This window comes from Cydia fagiglandana, chromosome 17 (assembly GCF_963556715.1).
Source record: "Cydia fagiglandana chromosome 17, ilCydFagi1.1, whole genome shotgun sequence".
NCBI lineage: Eukaryota > Metazoa > Arthropoda > Insecta > Lepidoptera > Tortricidae > Cydia > Cydia fagiglandana.
The window spans coordinates 1309000-1334732 of record NC_085948.1 but is presented as its reverse complement, the minus strand read 5'-3'; the positions used below and the strand labels follow the sequence as shown (position 1 = coordinate 1334732).

At 36.2% G+C, this 25733-nt stretch overlaps 1 protein-coding gene across 1 annotated transcript in view; it reads right to left on the bottom strand.

The window, feature by feature from the left end:
- Positions 1-25733, bottom strand: part of LOC134672778 (ankyrin repeat domain-containing protein 6) — a 127575-nt gene that overhangs the window by 14892 nt on the left and 86950 nt on the right. Inside the window, exon 2 of the mRNA XM_063530719.1 lies at positions 5987-6097. Coding sequence (XP_063386789.1) covers positions 5987-6082 — 96 coding nt within the window. The 5' untranslated portion in view covers positions 6083-6097. The remainder of the gene's footprint in view (positions 1-5986; positions 6098-25733) is intronic.

The following is a 25733-nucleotide window of genomic DNA, read 5'->3' as shown; positions in this document are numbered from 1 at the left end:
TACCACGTGCATTGTGTCATACAATACCGTGTTACATTGTATGTTAATGGCAGATCGCCACGCCATGCATATTCCTTGCATTCGTATGGAAATGCAGCCATGAAAGATGGCAAAAAGATGAATAAGAGTACGTATACTGAAGGCCTACGATGAACCACTTATTTTATTTGCCTCTATCTATTCGAATACGCAACAGCCATAGCGAGATCAAAGAAAATAAATAGTATAGAGGGGTCCTGTCATAGTTAATTTTGTAGTCACTGTAAATTTACTGCCATCTATCGACACACGACTAAAACTCAAAATGAACACGTATAAAATTATCAAAAAAATGTATATATATGGATAAATGATTTTATTATTTTTATATTGTTTTGACCCATACTCATTCACTGAGTTAAAGTTATGAAATATGAAACGGTATCGTCACGCCATCTAGCCGAGTATAGGCCAAAGTTGTGTGCGCCATCTATCCGAGAATGACTTTATCTTGATTTCCGAGGCACGCTTTTTCCTTAGACTTTATTCATCTTATACGAAGTTACATGTCTTTGGCGAGATAAAGAAAGGACGCATAGCACAAGGAATTTCGTATATTGACTCGCCTGTGTAAATCTCTATCGCACACGCATAATTAATTATATTGCTGTCCCGCTCGCATAGGGTCACTGACCGCCGGCATTATATAATTACAGTCGACTCTCGTTAATTCGAAACTCAAGGGACTTTAAAAATATTACGAATTATCGAGAGTTTGAAATATCAAATAGTTCGAAATTTTTGAGAGAAAAAATATGTAAGTTCGAATTATTGAATAATAATCAATTATGATTTATTAACTGCTAATTTTTTAACAATATCCAAAGGTTAGAGGTACATACATACATGCATATACATAATGTGAATTATTTATTAGTCTTTGAGAAGAAGTCTGTAATATTAGTTTGCTTCAAAGCACATTGCTGAGACTGATCAATAACTTTTTTTTATCAGAAATACCTAGTGCCGGAAATGATTTTACAATAACAAATGCTCGTGCAACGATGAACTTGAACTTGTCTCAAACTTACACAATCTGATAACTTTGAATTGTCGAGTGTTTGACGCCTATGAGTTCGAATTAACGCGTCGTTTTGTTACGTAGCGACGATTTTTTTGTTCGAATTACCAAGTGCTTAAAAATGTATGGAATTATTTCAAAATATAAAGAGATTTTCTAGGGAACTCGTGATAACTTCGAATTATTGAGAGGTTCGAATTATCGCAGGTTGGAATTAACGAGAGTCGACTGTATTAGAGTCACTTTAAGCTTAATCTGACTCTAGGAGGAATTTAAATTAAATTATTTGTATGTAATTTTTTTCAGTAAGTACCTACTTAATTCTTGTAAGTATAAACACATACCAATATTTAGTCTAATCGCACAAGAGTGACAGGCCCGCTATGATCCGACGTATATCAAACCTCGTAACGTGAAAGACTTATACTTATAATATATTTAAGCCATTTCTGTAGCAGGTGTGTGAGATTGATCGATGGATTATGATATTAAGAATATGACATGTTGTTCGACTATCATTTTTAATTTTAGAAGGTTGAATATCAAGTGGAGTGGGATCAATATTTATATTTACTCGTAGGTATAGTCTAAACAAGTCAAGACTGTATTATAATTCGATAAAAATGTTTTTTAATGGTAACATTCCATTTCTGACCGTAGCTGCACGACTGGTACTCAACGCGTCGCTGTTATTGTCAGTTTCCATAGTAAAATGAACAGTATTGCAGCTGTCGTTGGAAATGGACTGTCACCTTAAGACGTTTGGGTTTGAACGGATCTTGACTTTTTATTTTCTTGTAAATACGTCAACTGTAGTCGTCATTTGAGTTCCAATTGTATTGGGTTAAGATTTTGTACAGACATGATCGTTGTGTCACGAGTCTCCCCATACAAAATCGACAAAATTTGATCAAAAAAAACTGTAACTTTAAATTGCATGTTTGCCCTAAATCCACCACTGCAAATTCTCAATGAAAGTCAATATAAAATATGATGGAAACAGTATTCATTAAAATATGAGCAGACACCACAATGGCCGACAGAACCGGTCTGAAGTTACTCTGAACCAGTTATATAGTACGGTAACGACTAGCTTGTTCCTCTTGACTTGGTGTCGCGAGCACGGGCCAGTGGGCTCTTAGGGAACCAGTGGAAACTGACTTCGACATAAGTTCTGAACAAATTATGGTCAGGAGATATGGAGACTACAGCAGAGTGATAGTGAGACGGAAAACACAGTTTTGATTATCGTTTTTTCAGTAGACGCCCTGGTCCTTGCAAAAAATGCAACAGTTCTGTATAAAAATACAATATTTATAAGGTGACTGGCTGACTGCCACTCAGTTGTCTTATATTCCTGTAGACTAATATATTTCAGGAATCACATGGGCATGGGTACGGCAACATATTTATCAATGTAATTTTATCGACATATACCCGTAGAGTAAGGCCGGCAGCAGGCAGGTAGCGATTTTCGATTTTCACGGTAGACCCTCTGGTTTGTCCGAGTGATCAACTCGCTAACGTTGGAGCGATGCAAATGGCATCTATGCGTCTAGATGACAGCCGATAACGATACTGAATAATTAATCGAGGGCTTATATCGAGCTGGTGAACGAGACGCTTTAAATAAATTATTATTTAGGTATGACAGAACTGTGTCTAGTAAAATAAAATATATGCGTAGGTAATAAATTAAAGTATGATTGGCCACAAAATCCACTGAAAACTCAAAAGGTCCTAAAGGACCTTAAAGGTCGGTAAAAGAATAGAGCTTCTTTTTGAAATCTATAGCGTTAGAAGAGGAATAATAATGATGTTAGGACTTTTAGGACATGACAATGACGAGAACAATATAGAAAGGAAAGTGGAAAAAGGGAGGAATAAGCTGAGAGGAGGGGAAGCTAATAACTTGCAATGATCAAGCAAAAAAAGCAAATTTGTCGTATCAGGCTGTCAAACAGAAGACCTATTACGTAGAATTTCCAATTAGTTACTCTTGTTGAGACAGCCCCGCTACCTCTTGCCTGTATAGCTAATTACAAGCTAATTAGATCTAATAAATTACAATGGGCGTTTTTGGCTCAAATGGAAAAAGTATTTTAACAGAAGGAAGTTGTGAATTAGGTAAATCTGTTTAAATGACAGAAAGTATTTTACAGAAATCCAAATCTTTTCCGGATACCGTAATGACGGTATTAAGAGGTTTAATATTTGTGCAGAAATGCTGTAAGTATGCCAATTAAGAGTTGTAAAATAAGTAATATGTAGTTTAACAAAATGTATCCGCTATTTCACGATACCATCTGTTTTCACACCCATCAAAACGACGAACTTATCACGTACGTATCAAAATCACGTTTAATTTGCTCGGATTGATGACTGTCAACATATAAATCATTAGCGTCCGCCATTTTGTGGACAACAAATTAAAATGGCGTCGTTATGGCTACTGGATTTCACTACACCGTTATTTTAATTTAACTTGTATCTTACTCAAACTTGCTGGTTAAATTTATACCTTATTGGAAACAAAATAAAGTTTATTTCTGATGTTAATAAATAATTCACATAGGAGGTTTTGTGAGTTGTAGTTATTTGTCGCCTCTTTATGTTTTGGACTACACCATTTAGTCAATTTAACTTGTATTTTACACAAACTGGCTGTTTAAAAAGCTACCTTATTAGAAGTACGATAAAGTTCATATTTGAAGTTAATAAAGATGTTAGATATGAGGTTTTATAAGTTGTTCGAATCTTCTTATCTTTAAGATCTTGATCGATGAGGTGATTCTGGGATTCGGTTTACGTAAAGTTAACGATCAAGTTACGAGGTCAATTGCGTCAGGTCTGCGATTTTGGGGTTCTAAGAAATATATAATGATACTATAAAGTTTACGAAATATTTTTTCGGAATTGTGAAACTATTTAATTAAAAGGTTTGGCAGACAAAACGGCTTCTATTAGCCTTATATGGATCTAATTTATATGTGATCCTTGAATAATATCTCAGTAAATTCTCAGTAAAAATTGCGTTACTTTTTACAAGCTTTTATTTACTTTCACCTGACCGTTGTCTGTCTGTCTGTCTGTCCGTAATCAAATCTTGTAAGTTAAATTTGATCCATTTCCCGGTTTCCGATTGTGCTGAAATTTTGCATACATACGTAAGTCGGGTGACAATGCAATATTATGGTGTCATGGAGCTGATCTGATCTGATTCCGACGCTCGGAAGACGCTAGTGCGGGGTGGCCCTAGGTAAACAACCCGATGTAATTGCACATCGTTAAAACGTTTACAATAAGTGTGCTTAACATAAACTATAAAACAGCGAATAGGCTAACTGTAATAGTCACATTAAGTACGCAATATAATACACGCGATGAAATCGATTTCAACAACAAAACATGAAATATCGATGCATTAATTACATTTTATTTATTAAAGAAAGATCCATTGACTCCCTCCGCAAGATAGAGCATGGAATAAGACAACTCGCCCTTCCGCGTTGCACTTTTTAAACCGTACATTTAAGTTAACGTAACTTTACCGTTTCGAACAAAAGTTGCGTATTAAATTCGCTATAGACTCCTTACAAATTATGATTTTGAAATATAGGTTGCCAATAGTCAAAATGTAAATACAAAATATGAAAGAGGGACCTCAACAATACAACACTATCTACAACAATTATGAGAAAGGCTTTGTACGGAGACTACCAGTTTTATTTTAAAGCATCATGCGTGAAGGGTTGTGGACGTAACCAAAGATCAATGTCTTTCTCAATATGAAAAGTGAGTAGAGGCAGTAATGACTTGTAATTCTGTATTTATTATGCTATTAAATATTTTATATTCTTATTCTGAAATAAAATATTCTTATTTCTTATATAAAAATCACATCTAGACTATGACCAACGAGCCAACCAATATAAATGAGTAAGTGACTTTTTTCTTGTGTGACATTTATGGTGGTGTAAATGTTGAATTTAAATACATGCCACAAGCCTGTGATGCTGTAGATTCCAACCAATAAGTCAGCAAAACGATGCTTTCAGTGCATTACCTATTACTGTCATTCATGAATCTGTGTGTGCGAAAAGTACCTAGTAAGTACAGAAGAAAGCGGGAAACAATAAAAAATGGCCGTGTAACGTCTACTCTGACAAGAGTACCTATACGACTAAGAAGAAGAAGAATACGGGATCTTGTGATAAGTAATCCATGTTACAGAGAGTGGTCGCACATAAATTATAGATCAGTTGCACCTTAACTCAAAGCCATAAAGGTAAGATTGGCTTGGGTGGTGAGAATCAATTTCGCAAACCATCAATTTGTTCGCTACAGGGTGCCAATTCCATATTGGATGGCTACTGAAGTAATGTTGCAGGTGTCTGGAGTGAAATACGCGGGAATATTGCTTTTTAAGAGAGTGTTAAGGTTGCTAATGGGTAAAGATGAAATATTGTTAATGTTATACCTTTAATTCAGAAGCTGTCAGCGCAATTGTGGTTAAAAGTCATAGGATCGATGTTTTGATTTAAAAATGGCTACCTTTCAAGTCGATGAAATAATTGCAAAAATATGTACTACGACGAGAACTTAACTTACTAACGTACTCCTCTAACGTTTCCTACGTCGACATGTCGTTAGCGCGATGTAGAAATTGCCACGTACGATACAGTACCATCTATCGGATAATCGGACGACAACATTGCAATGCAAGTACCATGTATCGGACGACTCACCTCGTCGATGACAACATTGCGATGCATGGAATCTAATCTAAGACATCGTGCATCTAAGACATCACTAAACGGTTTCCAATTACTTGCGCTACTTAAGGATTTTACATTGACACATCGTTAGCGCGATGTACGAATCACGTAATCCAGTACAGCGACATCTATCAGACTATCTATTCACCTCGTCGACGACATCGCAGTGCGCGGGCTGCGCGCGCAGGAGGCTCGCGAGCCGCGCCGCGTCGCCGCGCGCCGCTGCCTCGAGCACCGCCGACATGCGCTCACACCATCACTGAAAAAGAAAAAAAATGTGAATGTAGTTGGAAGTTTATGGTTCACATTAGTTATAGATGGTCAAGCAAATCTTGTCAGTGGAAAAAGGCGCGAACTTCAAATGTCATAATTAAGTTTTTAGTTTATTATATGTATATGAGTTTAGAGTATTCATTAAATTAGAGTATTCATTAAATAATTATTCTTTCATTTAAATCACAACTGAACTAAATCACTCACATAATCCCATATTAACGTAAACAATTTTCATTAGTTTTCCAGGCACGAAGTAACGGGTACTTAAACATAACATAACATGAGTTATGTACGAGTATTAGCTACCGTGCAAGAATCAATGTACAACTTGCATAACTTTGGAATAATTGGAATGTTTATCTGCTTAAATACTTAAGAACTGTATGTTACAAGAATCTTATGCAGTTTCACCTTTTTTCTTCTAAGTGTGTCGGAAATGTAAGGTATCGTAAAAATGACGTTAGTTTTTCTTCGTAAAAGCAATTACCTGTAAGAGGCGCGTGCTATAGATAAGTTATTTCTAAATAACATACCTAAGTGTTTTAGATTTTTAAAGACTTGAGCAACGGTTAATTTAATTTTCTCATAACATGATATGGAAACAGGTATCTAGTTAGATTTTTTTAAGGCATCCAAATGGTATTCGAGAGTTAGGAGAGTTAGGTCAGTATTAGAGTTACATTCGGGCATCTTTAGAAAGTCTCTTTCCATCTATTTCTAAAGTATAAGGGAACAGATAACTTGCGTGTTTTGGAGCGTGGAAAGGTGCTTTTCTACACTCAAAACCAATTAAACGAGTCAGCTTTTATGGAAATCTCTATAACGTGACCTGTTTTCATTGCTCTTGAGTGTACAACACAACAAAGTATAAAACTATTGATATCGACTTTATAGAGCAATACCCAGGCACAATAATAACAGGGCGTCTTATATTGACAAGTGAATGCGCACTTTTTTATATAGTTTTCCGAAAGTAGGTAAGTAAAACAAAAGAAAGGTGACGTTGTCAACTGCATGGTTTAGTGTTGCGGCGTTGTCGTTGTCGCCACTGTATCTATCAATTTCCTTATTAAAATGAGCCTCATTAAGTTCCGAACGGAACGGAACGGAGTGACGGACTGAACGTCACAATTGCGGCAGTGCGGCGGCGAATGTCACTAATTTTATCAAGGAAATTGAAGATACAGTGGCGGCAACGTGACCTAAGTGACATTTCTTTAACCAGAAACGCATCTTTTGACACCTTGAAGGATAACCAAACGGAGTAGCCATTGGCATTAACAGGTACATTAATAAGTACAGAAATACACATTGTCATACACGTTACGTTTACGTATACTTTGACGTGACGTGCCCCTCCCCCGCAAAAATCGGCAGACTGTTTTGTACAGAAAATTAAAGACAAGGCTTCTCCATTTAGTTATATCCTCCAAGTTTGACACTATCGTATCCGTAACAAATTCATAAGTTTCATAACCTGTTATAACAATCAGAATAAGCCTCGCGTACTTCGAAATCTCGAGAGTAGATATATTATGCCCCGCTTTCATAAAACGTGTTTTAGCAGAAAAAACGTAACGTATGGGCTTGACTAGAAGGTATGCTTGAACGAGATCGTTAGAATTCCGAACTGATTTACTTGTCAATCTACTAAAAATGTGAGTGTAATGCAAAAAATGTGCTAATGATTATTTTCCATAAATAAGAAACTACTAAAACAGTTGTCTCCGTAGTTTTTTAGGGTTCCGTACCCAAAGGGTAAAAACGGGACCCTTAAGAGGGTCTATCTTAGTAATCAAAGACTCCGCTGTCTGTCTGTCACCAGGCTGTATCTCATAAACCGTGATAGCTAGGTAGTTGAAATTTTCACAGACGACGTATTTTTTTTGCCGCTATAACAACTAATACTAAAAAGTACGGAATCCTCGGTGGGCGAGTCCGACTCGCACTTGTCCGGTTTTTTCAATCTAATGCTTGCAATTATTATTTACTACATAGTAACTTGCAGATTTTAATAAATAAATTTACTCAAATAATGGTGTAGGTACCCATGTATTTTTATAGGCTTTAATTTTTATACGAGTAGATATCAAACATTAAGTTAATATTAATAGTGTCTGATCCGCATGTCACTCGCTCAAACTAATGCTATGAATATTAAGTTTGATCTGACTTCCGTAAAATACTAATTAAATCATGGCTAAATTATAAATTATACGTCAATTCATCAATACACAAGTGATATTCAATATCCAACATTCCTCTTCGTCCACAAACCGCAAAGTTCAAACACAGTGCTCTCACGTCTCTAACTTACCATCATACCATCAACCATCAATACCTCATCATCATTAAAAAACAAAACAAAATACCACCATCAAGACCAATCAACTATAAATCCTATGACATAGAATTAAAGTTCATTTTAGAATGTATTTATCGGTAAGTTACTGCACTGCGATTTTAAACACTAGTCGCCATTTTGTTGCAAAAAGAATCAACTGTAAATAAGTGACAGTTTCATTTTGAATCTAAATGTTAAAGCCGTAAAATATATTTTAGCTTGTTCAAGATTTCTCTGTAGATCTGTCAAGATGCCAGTACGTTTTGGTACATGTTATGACTTTTAAATTATAGGCTATGACGTGCGAATACTCGCGGGTAATAGGGGAGGTTATGTGAATTAGTGCCATAATGTAATATTGTGTAGTTATGCAAATTGTAGCCTGTACATATTTTCAAAGTAATTGTTGATGTTTTTATTGTACTGCTTAGCTTCCTGACGCTGTTTTAGAATAAACAAATTAGCTTCAGAAGTCATATTATTATGTACATTTTTACAACTGAATGCGTGTATTGTTTGTTGTTAAAAGTATACATTTTTTACCTCTACTGTAGTAGATTAATACAACATAACAAGTTCTCACTTGTTATTTGCATCATAGATACGTAACACGCTATCGTATTTATGTAAATAATACCCATAAAATAACTACAACTCAATTCGTATGATAATAAAAAGAAATGAAACAAAAGCTCATCAAAGCCTCACAAACAAAACAAAAAAGGTGTGAACCGATGTATTTAATAAGTACAGAAATTCATAATTAATGTGGTGTGCAAACTCACGTTTTTATGAATGTTTATGGTCTGTGGATAATTGGAAGTAATGAGAAACGCACGATTGAATCCTAGGAGCACACTTTTTAGGCACGCTGACTGGTTGCGTAATTTTCTGGATTGTGTCGATTGAAAATTTAAATTTTGTGAGGGTTTAGATAACATATTTTATAGAAATATATAATATGTATGTAAATATCAATTTTACCTATTGGGATGTTTGTTATTCTAATTTTAATTTGACATTGGCGCAGATAGTTTAATAAGGTAATTTACTAAGAATATTTTAACAAAAACACAAATGTTTGTTACTATGAATGATTTTAGTGTAATCTTATGCGACCAATTGTGTTTCTGAGTAGATTTATTTATAATATGGACAGGTTTACTTAAAAATAACTCAATTTGAAATTTAATCATATTTTTATGAATTACTAAATCTACTACTAAATCATCAACTAGAAAATTGTGTCCGATTTATTAGTATAGATTATTAATCAGACCCGTTTATACTAATCCTAAATTAAGAAAACGTTCAAATTATAACATTAAAATACGATAAAGAACTCGTTCACTCTCGTGCTTCGAAAGTTTACAACCCAATATGGAACCAACGTAATCTTATTTTATACCTAACTTGGCATATGCTAATGCAGTTTTTACCATAAATATTTTGTAAAATATACTCAGTATGTAGTTATCGGTTCTAGAACCAATAAATAGTAGCGGGTTAATAGTTGGAATATCTGGTAATTTAATCGATGTTATTTATGGGAAATGAACCCAGCAGCGATGTATCGATTGATAATTTAAAAATGGCGAGCGAAATTTGACCAAAATTACCAGAATGACGTGTAATAAACACATTTCATTATATTAATATCTGAAGAGGTAATATAATATATAAGTATATATATATATATATATATATATATATATATATATATATATATATAAGTATATATATATATATATATATATATATATATATATATATATATATATATATACTTATATATTATATTACCTCTTGCTCTTCTTCGCTTCTTGCTCTTATAATATATATATATTATATTATTATTATAAAATGCCCAATGAAGTACAGTTATTAGTAACGCTGTGCATATTCCGTAACGTTACTGCATTTTTCACAATTTTATTTGCGGAGTGCGGGGTAAGGATGATCGTTTACTAACGAAAAATAAACTAAACTAATAAGTATGAGAATAAGTACATAAGTGAAAGTTCTTTAACGTTTTTATATAATAAAAGCTTCTATTATTCGTAATTCATGATACAACTTTTCCACGGAAGGTAACAACAAACACACACATTTCTTTTATTTTTTAAAAATACACAAACAAAATGCCAGAATCGAAACCTGATACTCTAACATTGGATTGGAAGTTGGGAGCTGCATGAATGGCAAAATATGCGTACAACATCGTTCGTCGATCAGAATCGCATTTAAATAGCGTCATTTGTACGGTAGATATTTAAATTAGTTGGAAAAAGCTCCCGTCGAATAAACGTTTTATCTGTATGCGAACCAGACATAATACATGACATTATTAATAATATAGTCAATCTTTCGGTCCATTAAATTAAATTTAATATTGCTTTATTTTATTATAATTAGTTATTACTTCTTTTTTCGTATTCCAGATTAAATTACATTCATATTATTTCCACAATTTAGGCTGACTGTTGATTTTCTTCAACGATTTTTTAAAATGATTTCTTCTTATTGACAATCAGATTGAAGTGCTTACAATGCACTTGATAGTATATAGTATTTGCAAAATAAAGATTACTATTATCATAATTTATACCTATGGTTAAATGACTACCTACACTATCATTTTGTGCAACTATTATGAGAGCTGTATAGAAAAAGCGTATATATATTCCATGCAAGTTATAAAATAAACATATTAACTAGTAGGTATGCAATAAGTCATACACATGGAGTCCGTCTTAAAAAGCTTACTTACTGTGCGCCGACTACATATGTACTTGAATAAAACAAAGTGAAGGAGTGTCATAAACTACATCATATTTTCATAGAAACTTGACATTAATGATGACATTGCCACACAATGTCATTGCAAGTGCCATGCTTTCGCCCGACTTTAGACAATATAGGTAGGAAAGTTATAGAATACAATAGAATGCAATAAGTCATACATATGTCACTTTACCCCACACATTCGCTACCAATCTAACGCACAATTGCCAACCTACATTATGACCATTAATCTGACCACCCAGTTGTACATAGTAGTTTACCTTATCCGTTCCCACGAACACAATCAAATCCAAATTCACATCACCTTACACCATTGTAGTTTACTCGGCTGACCTGACTATACTGATCCTATTGTAGACATTGTAGCGAATGAACCGAATCTGATCTTGGTTGGCTTTAGGTATGTCAATCATGGAGTGCTTGGTGGAGAAGCGATAGCGATTTTCCAAGGATAAGCGGTAGCGATGGCGGGGCTAGTGGGCGCGTTTATGTCTATTACTCTTAAAAATACTATCTGTGTGCACATACTTTCCAACGGCACAACAGTGGGTCTTCTGATATTTGATTGGTTTGGTCACCTTGTGGTTTCAATCAATCTTGTTACAAGCCAACTGAAGTTTTATTCGTTCTCTACATTGAGTTATTATTTTACTATGGAGAATCCATACCAAACAATGAAATTGTCGCAATCACAACCTGTACCACGCGAACAAAGCGCCGTAAAATTCATGGCGCTTACGCGTTTAGGTCGCGAGATTAACGCTCCGCTTCTATGGTATCAAAACAACATCAACTCATGGCGCAAAATACTGGTCCCACTTCTCCTTCTTCTACCTATAGTTATCCCGGCCTTTCACCTTTGCCAGAGTCCGCTTTCCTCCACTTTGCGCGATCCTGGGCGTCGTCTCGTGTGATCCCGTTCACGCTCATATCTGCTTTCACGACATGGAGCCATCGCTGTTTTGCGCCGGTTCTATACGTTAGTAATAGTAGTTCAATGGTTCTTTACCGCTTTCCGCTCCGCTTATCAACACGAACTAAACGTAAAGCAATAATTCTTAACAATAAGGAATTATTTCGGTCTAATGCACACGCCCTGCCCTTCCGATATGAGTACAACTGATTTACATACGTTACATGTCGGTACAGTCAACATCATTTGCATACATTCATATTAAGAATGTACTTATTCTTAGAGCGTAGTACCTACGAGCGTGAATGTCACGTAAATGTCAGTTGCCCACGTGTACAGAATTAGGCTTATATCATTAATTTCTTAGCACTTCATATGTATTGTTGTGTTTATGTAACTAGATGTGAATTAGAACTATGTATACTTTATTCAAGTAGGCCTAGCAACGAGCACTTTCGAATGCTGTCCTGCAAATACATATGTCATCTTAAGCTAACTAATTATTGGAGGAGATTGTCATTATTATAATATTTTAAACTTTCGCGTTTTGAACACATATTAACTCACATTATAGACGGGTCTAACGCGAATTATATTCAATTACCTTGATTTACCGACGTTTCGACACAGGTTTCACTGGTCGTGGTCGCGGCTGACCACGACCAGCTGGCTGAAACGTCGGTAAATCAAGCTAATTGAATATAATTCGCGCTAGACCCGTCTATAATGTGAGTTAATATTTCATTATTGTACGTCTTTTCCATCACGAAATAATGGTGTTCCGGACATTTGGGAGGCAACATGAAAGCCAACACGTAACCTTTTGATACTTTAATGCAGCGGCCGGCAACAAGCGGCCCGCGAACCTCTCACTTGCTGCCCGCGAGCCCCCCTGGCTATTTTGTATGTAATATTGACAAACGGCAATGTCTGATAAAGTCACAAATATTACCAAAGTGCGGCCCGCGTCAACTTCGTTAACTACTATGTGGCCCTTGGCTGCTAAAAGGTAGCCGACCGCTGCTTTAATGCAATGTAAGGGGTATACCGACCGGATACTGCCCTTGTCCATGCCCGTGTCATGGGACGCACGCAGAGGCAGCACCCGCCAGGGTGAAAGGACTATTGAGAGTTGATGGATTCTAAAATGGACTAAATACTGGGCTATGGGATATAAAATTCTTGGTATTATTGTTTTTGTCGACTGTACCAGTTACTATGTTCAATGGTTGATGTACATATTTCGCAAGCGAACACGCTCCGATAAACGTACGTCTTGTTAAGTGATTGACTGTTACGATCTCAGGAAGTTGCTTCCTCTCCTAATACTACAATGGATGATGTGCCTATTGTTTGAAACATCAATCAGATGATACGAATAAAGAATTAGTAATCATTGATATAGTTGAAAATAAATTTCGTCATATCACCAGTCTTGAGTTATTATACGATACAAGTGCGAAAAGTAGGAATTAGGTACCTATTTGCACGTACATATATTGTACAACGTATTACAGTACCTAACACATATATGGCCCTTTACATTTTCGACATAACTAGCCACGTATACAGTATGTGTCTGACTATGGGGCTTTAATTCCAGGGCTTGATTTTACTCGCTAAACTGAACTACTTTTACTATGGGAATTTTTTTGGCTTTTCCATAGAAAACGTCGACATCTGGTCAGACAAAATGTATGAAAACGTAAAAATTTTTTTCGGGATTTCGGGGTTGGTGCCATAATAAAAGTAGCTCAGTTTAGCGAGTAGAATCGAGCCCTGGATTTAAAGCCCGATGGTCAGTAAAATCCTGTATATAATGTAGGTACCTAACTACTGTAAATCAAATTTCCAGCATTCTGCATTTCATATTTTTAGATTAGGGCCTAGACCTTAGGGAAGGTAGGATCTAGTCCAACCTACTTAAAGGATGGCCACGTTGACAATACGTGTATGTTTTAGGAATATTTTTCTTACTTAGGTATTTTTCTTACAAGTCTTTCACAAAATGTCATTAAAATCAAAAATATTGTTTTTTAGCTTTGATACAAAAATACAAACCTTTTCATAAAATTGTCAATGACGTTTTGTAAAAGAAGTGCACATTTTGTTCAACGTTTTCTGGATCACACTGTATAGGTATACATGTATTGCTTGCTGCCTACCATCAAACAACGTTAATCCCATCATAAGATACTTCATTAAGTTTTCCTTTTGCGAAAGCTTGCAAACTCGACCCTATCAAGCAACCCAGTAATTCAACGAGACTTCATTTTGACCGACATGTCGGCGACTTTATCCAACGATAACTAGACGACAGTTGTATAAAGATTCTATCATACGGCCATATTTATCGGTTTGTACAGTCACCTGCAATAATATGTTACAAGACGAAGGCCGCTAAAATATCTGACACGATTTTTTTGTAATGGTAACATTCCATTTCTAACCGCAGCTGCACTACCGGTACTGAACGCGTCGCTGTCATTGTCAATTTCCATAGTAAAATGAATAGTAGTGCAGCTGTCATTGGAAATGGACTGTCACCTAAAAGCCGCATATTTTTAACATATCCCGCGTGTCACATATTTTTGCGGCCCGGCCTTCGAAGAGTAACATAATATTGCAGGTATGCAGGTGACTGTACAGACTGTACAGTGACCATCAAAATCAGGTAACTATAGTCCTCAAGTACAACTATGATCTAGTTTTTAACGTTGATTTGATAATTGTCAAGAGGGCGCTGTTATTCTCATGTATAGGGTGACAGTCCAGTATAGTATGAAAGAATTAGTTCCAGTGAAATTCCGCAACATGGCGCGTGATCATACCTGATATATTACTGGTCAGGCTTTACGAGTATAATATTTGCCACCTTCGAATGCTTTTCAAAATAGGCCTTCTTTCTTGGTTTTAGCCCGGTTTCTAAAATAGTAATAATTATTCTTATTGAAACATGAAGAACGGTAGATACTTTTGACGCGTAGTCTGATACATTACGTTTGAGGCTGACTGTACAAGGATTTATTGGTCACCTAACCGGTCCCGTATTGAGGTAGAATTAAATAGGATGAAGGCGTGCGAACTGCATAAGACACTAAGACATTTAATTAATACGCACAAGAAAAGAAGTAGAATAATTATTACAGACTCGCGTTTCCAGGGTTCCGTACATAAGTCCGACTCATGCTTGACTGCACATTTCTAATAGGTTTTCCTGTCATCTATGGGTAAAGAGCTATTTTATGTATTTTTTTCAAAATTTTAAGACCCAGTAGTTTCGGAGATAAAGGGGGGGGGGGGTCATTTTTTGGCTATTTTCTTAAATAACTTCGAACCTATGTATTTTAAAATTATAAAAAAAACATTTCCATGTTTGGGTCACTAATTTGCATATGTGTACCAAATTTCAACTTAATTGGTCCAGTCGTTTCCGAAAAAATAGGCTGTGACAGACGGACAGACAGACGACGCACGAGTGATCCTATAAGGGTCCGTTTTTTCCTTTTGAGGTACGGAACCCTAAAAACCACTAGTACTTACTTCCCCTTATTTATTTTCAATACTTTTTTTTTGCTTCAGACACGCCTTGCGTTAAAACCAGAGCAAAACATGGTGTCAAGTATTTCTATCTACACAAAACACTTAATTAAAATTCTCACACGTGTACCTCTGGCACGCGTCAACTCCTTTAACCTTTTACGGTGTACCTAATTCAGTTTTTACCCCTTATCAAGTGACTAGCACCTTATCAACGCATGTAGCTAATTGAACGATACCGAGTATTTGTACCTGTTCCAATACGGGTATTTGTACCTGTTCCAATACGGGTATTTGTACCCGTTCCAGGATGTCCTGGTTGATTACGAGTGGATCGGAATGTGTGTCTCCATTCGAAGCGGCTTGATTGCTTCACTGAGCATAACACAAATGAATAGACCCTGACTACGCTGAGGGGCTACCGCGAAAACCGAAATTCGTAATTTGCGGGGATCTTTCTCTTTTACTCCAATGAAGACGTAAGTAAAGTGACAGAGAAAAATGCCCACAATTAGCAAATTTCGGTTTTCGCGGTAGCCCCTCTGACTTTGCATAAGTATCTCCATATAAGTATCCCTATACACTCCATACTTGACGTAGCAGTTGGCATGAAAACTTAGCGAGGTTTATGCTCTACATCGATTCCTACCTAATTAAAAAACTGTCGTAGGAATTATTTTTACAAGATTGTAATTAAGTAGGTCTATTATAATAGATATTAACAGCCATTTTACGGAAATTTTACGGAAAATGCTTCCATGCATGCATTTAACATGCATGCATTTAACATGCATGCATGGAAGCATCCATCCAGTTAGGTATAGAGTTAGACCAAACCTTGACCAATTCTTGGTGAAATATCTACACTAGTCACGGACGTATATTCGCCACTTCTTTAAAAAAACCTCGTATCTTGTCAATCAAAAGAAAAATGTGGTAGAGTCGGACCGAGAAAAGTCTGCAGCGATGCTGCACTGCGTGGGCTATTAAAATCGCTGCAGACTTTTCTCGGTCCGACTCTACCAGATTTTTGTGGGATTTAACAAAACCGTTCATTTTACTCTCGATAAAACTACATATATAAGTTAATTATTGTGTTAAAGAAACGCACATAGATAGTCTTATCTATGTGCGTTCCGGGAAGAGGAAGACTCCTCTTATTATTGTGTTAAAGAAACGCACATAGATAGTCTTATCTATGTGCGTTTCTTTAACACAATAATAAGAGGAGTCTTCCTCTTCCCGGTAGCTTTTTTTAAGTCAAAGACTCCAAAACAGCCATCATATAAGTCATATTGCAAAAATAAATAAACGAGCGCTGTAACACCGACGACAAATTCCATACTCAAGCTATAAAATGTCAACGTCAACCGATAATCGGCAACCAATACGTCTGACAATGTGTGAACGATAAAAAACCTCATTAAACCGGCACGCGGAAGTCTCTACTCGCATAAAGTATCTCGAATGGCGGCAAAAACAAAATGGAGATTGCCTGAGACGTGACAGTTTTTTGTGGGGTGATATTTAAAAGGTGATTTGGAATAAACCGCTAACTTGAATGTTGGATGTAGCGACAGCCGTATTTTTAGGATTACGGTACTGAGACTGATTTTTGTCAGCGATGTCTTTTTAATGTGTTTTCAAATACCGTTTAACTATATCGGAATGAACTAGTTATTTTTACCACACTATGCTGTAAAGGCTCTCTTTATTCTTTAAAAAGTGATAAGAAAATCGCATTTTATTCCCAAGAGTGGCAAAGTAATCTGACGTAAATTTTTGAGTTGTTGTTTACATCTTGGTTGGTAGTATTGACTTATAAATGACGATTATAAATGATAAATATTTAATAACGTTCATTTCGCTTCGATTTGTATTTTTTTTACAATTAGCATTTTCCTCGTGTTTTTTTTTGTATTTTACTCGGTAGCAAAGTTTGTTTCTCCCTTGTACCTCGAAACCCTCGCAATGCTAAACAATCCGCTTTTGAATTTTATTATCATTCGCTTTTATTTGTTGGGTATCAATATTAGCAAATACTTTGCCCCCTTGAAAAACAAAGTATTTCAAAGTTACCATTTACAAATCAGTTTGTCAAATAAGTAAGTTGATCGCTCTTGATTAAGTACTCCGTAACGCCATAACCTACCTAGCATAGGACACTAACCAATGACCCTATTTGACTTGTCATTTAAATTTAAAACAATATTGCGTAACGCATGAGATTAGCGCTGGTTTATGTTATGTTTCCGGCTGTCGGTATACAATGGCTCCCGCTGGGCTTATTTTTAAAGCTAAACTGGCAATCGCCTTAAGGGACCATTATAAGTGTAACTTCGATATTTATGTAGAGTCCTTGAGAAAAAAAGAGTCGTGGAATGTATTGGGCCTCATACATTCCACGACTCTTCTCTTTCCGCACAGACTCTTTAAAGAAGAAATTTTCAGTGATAGAAAAAAAAAATGCATTTAAAATATGGTTTACGATTTCTGCCAAAAAGAAGAGGTGTGATGGTGTGAATAAAAACAAAACAATTAAGTTGCCTATCGCTATTGGCTATGGTAGAGGTCGGCAAAAGGAGGGTCGCGAGCCGCATGCGGCTTTTTAAATGTACTTGTAATTGCGGCTCTTAAAGCCATACAAATAAATGAACACTTGTGAGTTCCTAGAAACACTGAAAACAGCACTTGTGGCTGTTTAAGCTACATATTATTGTTGATTTTTGCTGCGTTTGGCTCCTTTTCTAAAAAGCTTGCTGATCCCAGAGGGCCTATCGCGAAGCACTTTCGACGTGTTGCCTCTCTGTCGCACTTGTAAATTCGTACGTAAGTGTGACAGGGAAGCAACACATCGAACGTGGTTCGCGGTAGGCCCTCTGGGCTATGGTATGCTTGAACCGTATCCGTATACATATTAGAAGTGGTAGGTTAGCGTTGGGAATAGGTCCGCACGCAGCTGGTGTCCGGATTATGGTCATGGTGCCATCGTTAAGCCTTCTGGGAAACTTTAGACTTTCAAATTATGTCGTCAAGCATTGTAAGGATACAGAATTCGCGGATCAGTCTTATGTTATGAAAAGTTATGGTATCTGTTCTCACGAAGCAATTTGCTTTATTTTATGTTTTCTGGGGCCTGTTTCTCCAAAGCTTGTAAAGGGACTTCCCTTTCTAACAAAAGCTGTCAAAAAGTGACATCCGCTTGTATTACAAGTTAGAGAAACGGGTCTCTAATCTCTGATGATAGTGAATGACCTCCTAGCTTAGACGGTAGTAGCAAGGAGGCTAATTTAGACTACCATTTTGACATCGAGACGCTTAAACTTACATTGTGACATCAAACTGATGTTTCAATTTAACTGGCATTATTCTCAATTTCTCAGTACTCACGTTTTTCAGTGTAGTTAAGTACATTACAAAGTTTGGTTTTAAGTCTTATTTTTCTTCCTTTCTCTGTATGAATTATACAAACTGTGTACTTGTACTGAAATAAGTGATATTCTATTCTAAATGATGACCCCCCCCCCCAGCTTGCGCCAAATTGTACACGGTACCGCCTACATAGCTACTGATAACATTATATAGGTAATGTGTATTGGCCTACTAAATTACAGTAGGTTTTTGTTCGCGAAATTCGCTCAGGGTTCGAATCCCTTTCCAGTAAAAGGTGCACCTGTGACTGTTGTAATGACACGGTATATATGTAGTTTCAAGTTCTATAGTGGCCGACCAGCAAGCCAATGCCGGTCACAGCGGGCCGGCGGCAGCGCGCGCGCAGGCATTCGTCTCGCTACTCTCGCTGTTCTATGCGGAAAGGATTGGACGCGCTTTGCTGGGGTTCAGCGTCTGCGTGTTGAATTTTTCTGTACTAGATAGCTATCTAAGATATATTACTCAAGGTTTGGAGAGGTTAAGATAATTATCTTTACTATTTCATATCTAGTGAATCTAATTCATTTCCCGAATCGCGCCGTATAGCACTTCATTAAATTAGAGGCCCCTCGCTTCGCAACTCACAAGTGCGATGGTCACTTCAAAGGCTTTTGTAACCTCCAGAGAGCCGTTACACAAATAAAACTTCATATTAACAACGACACATTAAATTGACTTTTAGTAGATCTTATACCATTGCAATAAGAGTTACGAATGGTCAGTCAACTATGTACAAATGTTAGCTTTGGCTAGGCCTTGGCAAGTTTAGCTTAAGTAGTGTGCTTAGCTCTAATGAAAAACGCTGTATGTCTCGATGGAAATCGTAAACACATATGTCATTTAATAGCTAAGTTACTGGTATTACTTGTCATGTAAGAAGGTAACATGTCTTGAAAAGATTCTTCACCAAAGGTTCTACCGTGGACCTTAAACATGGTTTTGTAATGGTACGTATTAGCAGACCTTGACTTGGTTGATCTTGTTGGTTGAAATTTGACCTCATTGGCGTATCGTAAGCAAACTGACAGGTGTTCTTAGTTCATTTCTGATTGAAGGTGTAAATGGGTTGTTTACAAATATGACTGTGGTACATATTTATGTGTACGAGCGGACATTGTAACGATATGAGCTGCACGTTGGTCTTAAATTGAGAACAGTGGGAGTAGGACCCATGTCGTTTAGACATTTTAGACAAGGGCTTACGGAAGTATACAAGGACTAAGAAAGAAAAAGAAGATTCACTGGCAAATAATACCTTATACCATTAAGTACGCCTTTTGAAACTATATTTTTTACTGTGCTATGGTTAGTTCAGTATACTTTCTTAACCACTCAGACGTTTATTTATTTTGCCAAGTCAGCGTTCTGAACTTAAGTAATGGGCGGGACACATTGCTCGTAGACCGTTGAGCAGAGGATGATGATGATTATTCCCCATAATAGCAGTAACAACTTGACACATGAGACAATGATGTTCTCGCTTGATTATATTGTTTAATTTAATTTTAGTTTTGGACACTTGGAGACCTTATACATCTCTAAGTACATATTTATTTATTTGATTTTTATTTTTGATTGTACATACTTACCTATATTTTTAATGTTTCTGACACTTAGAGACCTTTACATCTCTAAGTCAACTTAGACTAGTAATTATGTGAAGCTATATTACTGTCTTTTTATGTAACATATGAGCACAAAATGCCGTGTCTTACAGCTACATGTTATTACTATTTTAATATTAATATAGGCCGGTAGCTTGAACATGTCATGCTCGCTTAAAAGTCTTTGCTTACGGTGGCGTTGTTGATCGGGTCGCCACTTTCCCGAATGAAGGTTGAGGGAGGCGATGGCTGAGATACGCGTCATACTCGTGAACGGGTGCTGTTTGTGGAGATTGGTCTGTTAAGCTAACACGAGCTATTATACTTAGTAACTTTTATTAATTAATTACAGTGAGACGCCTCATTCTGTTCTCGTATGTTTCTTTTCTTTTAATGAATGTATTAATTATACAGGATATTGACTCTTGGAGACCCTATACATCTCTAAGGATAACTTGATAAACTATATAATCTTATAGTTCTGACACCTAGAGACATTTACACCTCTAAATATTATAGATTTTTGGTGTGTGTTTTTTTATCTGTATTTTGTATGTAATTCGACATTAAGAGACCATATACATCTCTTAGTAATTGTAATACGTTAGATTGAATTGTTAGTTTTAATTTATAAAATTGTTGATGTTATTATTTTTGCTTTTATGTAAATTCAATGTTGACGTGTAAAAGTGCCCTTGTGGCCTATTTGCTGAATAAATGTTGATATTTGATATTTGATATGAATATGAATGCTTATGTGACTATAATAATAATCTACACAAGTACTGTAACGTGGCTATGTACCGTTATAACCACCATATGCAAACCGCAATGAGGGACCACAATGACTAGGAGTATTCAGATTTAGAGTCTGTTGTAGATTGGATTTTCATATGATTTTACTCCCAGTGCGTTTCGCTCGCGTTTATTTAGGGTTTTAGGTGAAAAAATTAACTTCTCTCATTTTCAAAAGTACTTACCTATTTAGACTTGTTTAATGTTTAAGTACCATCATTGACACAGTGCGACGGAAAGTACCTACTTATACCAATAAGTAGTTAGCTCAGGTGCTGTTGTACGTAATATTATGAATTTCTTTTTTGGATTTACTAACTATGGATTATTAATGTCATGAAGATGTCATTACTTGGAAGGTTAAATTCTAATCAACCATTACGCGCAATATTTCTGTATGTTAGTGTTAAATGAATGTTTAATTAAGTCTTCTTCCTGGCGTTATCCCGGCATTTTGCCACGGTTCATGGGAGCCTGGGGTCCGCTTGACAACTAATCCCGTGATTTGACGTAGGCACTAATTTTTACGAAAGCGACTGCCATCTGACCTTCCAACCCAGAGGGGAAACTAGGCCTTATTGGGATTAGTCCGGTTTCCTCACGATGTTTTTCTTCACCGAAAAGCGACTGGCAAATATCAAATGATATTTCGTACATAAGTTCCGAAAAACTCATTGCTACGAGCCGGGGTTTGAACCCGCGACTTCCGGATTGAAAGTCGCACGCTCTTACCGCTAAGCCACCAGCGCTTGTCCCCACCAGCGCTTGTCCGAACCTACCTATGTTTACTTAATTAAACCTACCTATACCTGTATATTAGATATAACCTAAATAGCTACTAGTAGCGGCGCGTCTAGATTGTTTGTTTTGTAGGCAAGCCGTAGCTGAGTTGCCGTTACTTGTCTTCATACGTAATTAAAGAATGTAACCTGTAAACCTACCCGGCTGATTACATAATACTTAGGGATGTATAAAATAAAGAAAACACAAGAATCCACTTGATAGTCGATTTATTTCTTCTCCTACATACCCTAAAATTACAACTTCTAGCTCAGACTGCTAACGGTAGAGCTGTTGGTTCAATAATATCTGTATTCTTACACTTAGGATAAACCTTCAACAAACTAGTTGTTTAATTAAATTTTATTCAGATAATTATAATACGAAAGTTACACCTGAGCATTAAATTTGGCAAGTAACACTGTCCATTAGATCACAGTAAACCTTAGTTATGATATTAAAGTTATTCATTATAAATGAGACAAAAGCAAAAGGTTACCGATCTATGACAATAATAAAATTGGACTTCAAGTAAACTATGAACGTACTAAGGGCTACCTAAGGGCTACCTAAGGGCCAACACATACCTGTTGCCACAGACGATGTTAATTCCTCCAAGTTAACTCGTCTGCATTCCGCCAGACGAACGAGACAGATGATCTAAAATATAACAAATATCATGAGATTTAGCTTGTGCACAACTGCTGACAGACATCTAAACACTGAACCGAATCGTAACACTTACAGAAAAGTCTGCAGCGGTCAAGAATAGGATTTGGGTCGGAACTTGTGACAATGGCCATGAAAGGCGTCCCGATCTTGAGAAGACCCGTCTCTTACATCAGCTTGCCACGCTCATGGGCACACACCTCTCTCCTCAGCAACATTTGCCTCGATCTATTAAACCCCAGTATCCAATAATATATATCAATATTTTTTCTGGAACTATATACAGCGACAATGGATTTCCACGCTGAGTTTTATATTAATATATTCTAATTTTTGTAACAAACAATATTATGTTCTGACACTAATCAATGCCGTCTTTTCTTCTTATTCTATTTTCCTTCCATTTCAAATTTAGTGCTCTTTACAATACGAACAGCACGTTGCCAGTCATATCGTGCTACCCTTTAAACATGTAGGTTTAATTAACTAACGACACAATATCAAGAAAAAAGGTGAAATACAAATATTTATATTTGTACCTAAACTATAATTAAATTAAATCCTGTTCAATATTTCTAAAAAGAAATTAACACTAACAGAAATAATCAAAACCAACGAAGTTCCACCTAAACCACTAGCTGGCGCTATGTGACAATACCCCCCTTCCAACAAGAAGGTTCACTAATATCAAACAACATATATTAGTGAACTTGCCTGTCCTCAGGCACGATTAACCTTAAACTAACTATAAACCTACCTAACTTCTACCATGTACCTATATTCCCGGATGACCGCTTTGAAATAAATTCAAAACTTGCGACGACAAAATCAAGCAGAACCAACAACCAATAAAGTCAACCCTACTTGATTCCAAAACAACCTGCCGCGCGAAACTTTTCATCGAAGTACATATGAATTAAATGACTTACCAAACTGTACAACCTGACAGTTGTTAATAAATAACCATTTACAAAACTACACCAACTACCAAGTGAAATTTTATATAAATCTAAACTTTAATACAACCAACGGTTGACGAAAACCAAACCCTTGTGTCACTTACACAGAGTAAAATAAACAATTGACATACAAGTACTTCTGTTATAAAACTTGAAAGTTTTAACAATTCTCCAATCAGAACAAAATATCTAACCAACAACCTGATACAAAAATAATGTTAGATTAACCCCAAACTAGACTGTCTCAACACAACTTTTTTATAAATTCTGCCAATACATAAATCCTTTCATAAATAAAACACTCATACAATCATCATACTTACTACCAGTATTATTTTCTCTTAAATATTACTGTTGCAACTTTCACTTTTGTGTTTTCATATTAATACTATGAAAACGCAACGAGAGAATTAAATTGTTTGTTGACAGTTCAAGCTTTAAAATCTTTGACATGCCAAGAGCCAAGTGAACGACCATCCATGGCCTCCAGCTCGTAAACCAATGGTGATAAAACTTTGGTGATCCTACACTGCACAAACTTTGGAGCTAACTTCGCCATTTTAAACTTTTGTGCGTCACTTTGTGTATAATTTGTTTTCCAGACAATATCACCCACCTTAAAACTAGCATGTCTACGTCTTAAGTTATAATGTGAAGCATTCTTTGCATGAGCATTTAATAAATGCTTCCTAACCTCCTCAAATACATTTTTTAAATACCCAAATTCGCCAGCATACTCGTCTCTTGGTATATCAAGAGAATAATCGGCTTGAGTATCTTTGTAAAAGTTACCGTTAATTACAGGTTCTCTTGCATGTACCAAAAAAAATGGTGAAAATCCAGTTGACTCATTCACCGCACTGTTTATGGCAAATTGTATTTCAAACAAGTGCTTATCCCAAGACCGATGATTATCTTGAACATAAGAAGCCACTGCTGTCATTATCGTTTTGTTGTATCTCTCAACAAGGTTAACTTGTGGTGTATACCTAGGAGTATAATGATGTTTTGGAATATTGTAACGTTCCAGCAGCTTCCGGAACTCAGTTCCCGTAAATTGTGTACCATTATCAACAATTACGGTCTCTGGGACTCCATGTGCCAATATAACGTAATTTTCAAAGTTCTTAGCGACAATTGCACTCGTAGCACGTCTCAAAGGAAACAAGAGTGTGAACTTTGAAAAACAACATGTTACTACCAGTAAAAACGTATAACCAGACTGAGACCGTGGCAAAGGTCCAACTAAATCAACCGAAACCACCTGAAAAGGTCTACCACAAACTTTAGGTTTTCCCATTAACCCTATGGTTCGCTTAGTGGAGTGTTTATAAGCAGAACAAGTATTACAGACAGTCCTTGATGAATTTTTCTATCTCATTGAACATTCCTGGCCAATAAAACCGTAAACATATTCTCCTATGGGTTTTAAATACACCTAAGTGTCCTGCAGTTGGCATCGAATGATATTCCTCTATTATTTTCAGTCTGTGTTCTTTCCTTACCACTTCCTTCCAATCAAACTCTGAAGTTAAACTATACTTACTTTTACTGTAGCGGTACAGTTTCTGGTCTATGATTTGAAAATTTGGTACATTCGCAGGATGTTCTAGGCACGTTTTAAAAATTGTATCATACCATAAATCTTCTACCGTGTCTTGTTGACTCGTGTTAATAACATTAACCGGCAAGAGTCTTGACAATGCATCAGGAACCACATTGTCAGTGCCCTTCCTATGTTCTATCTCGAAGTTAAACTGAGATAACCTACACCCCCA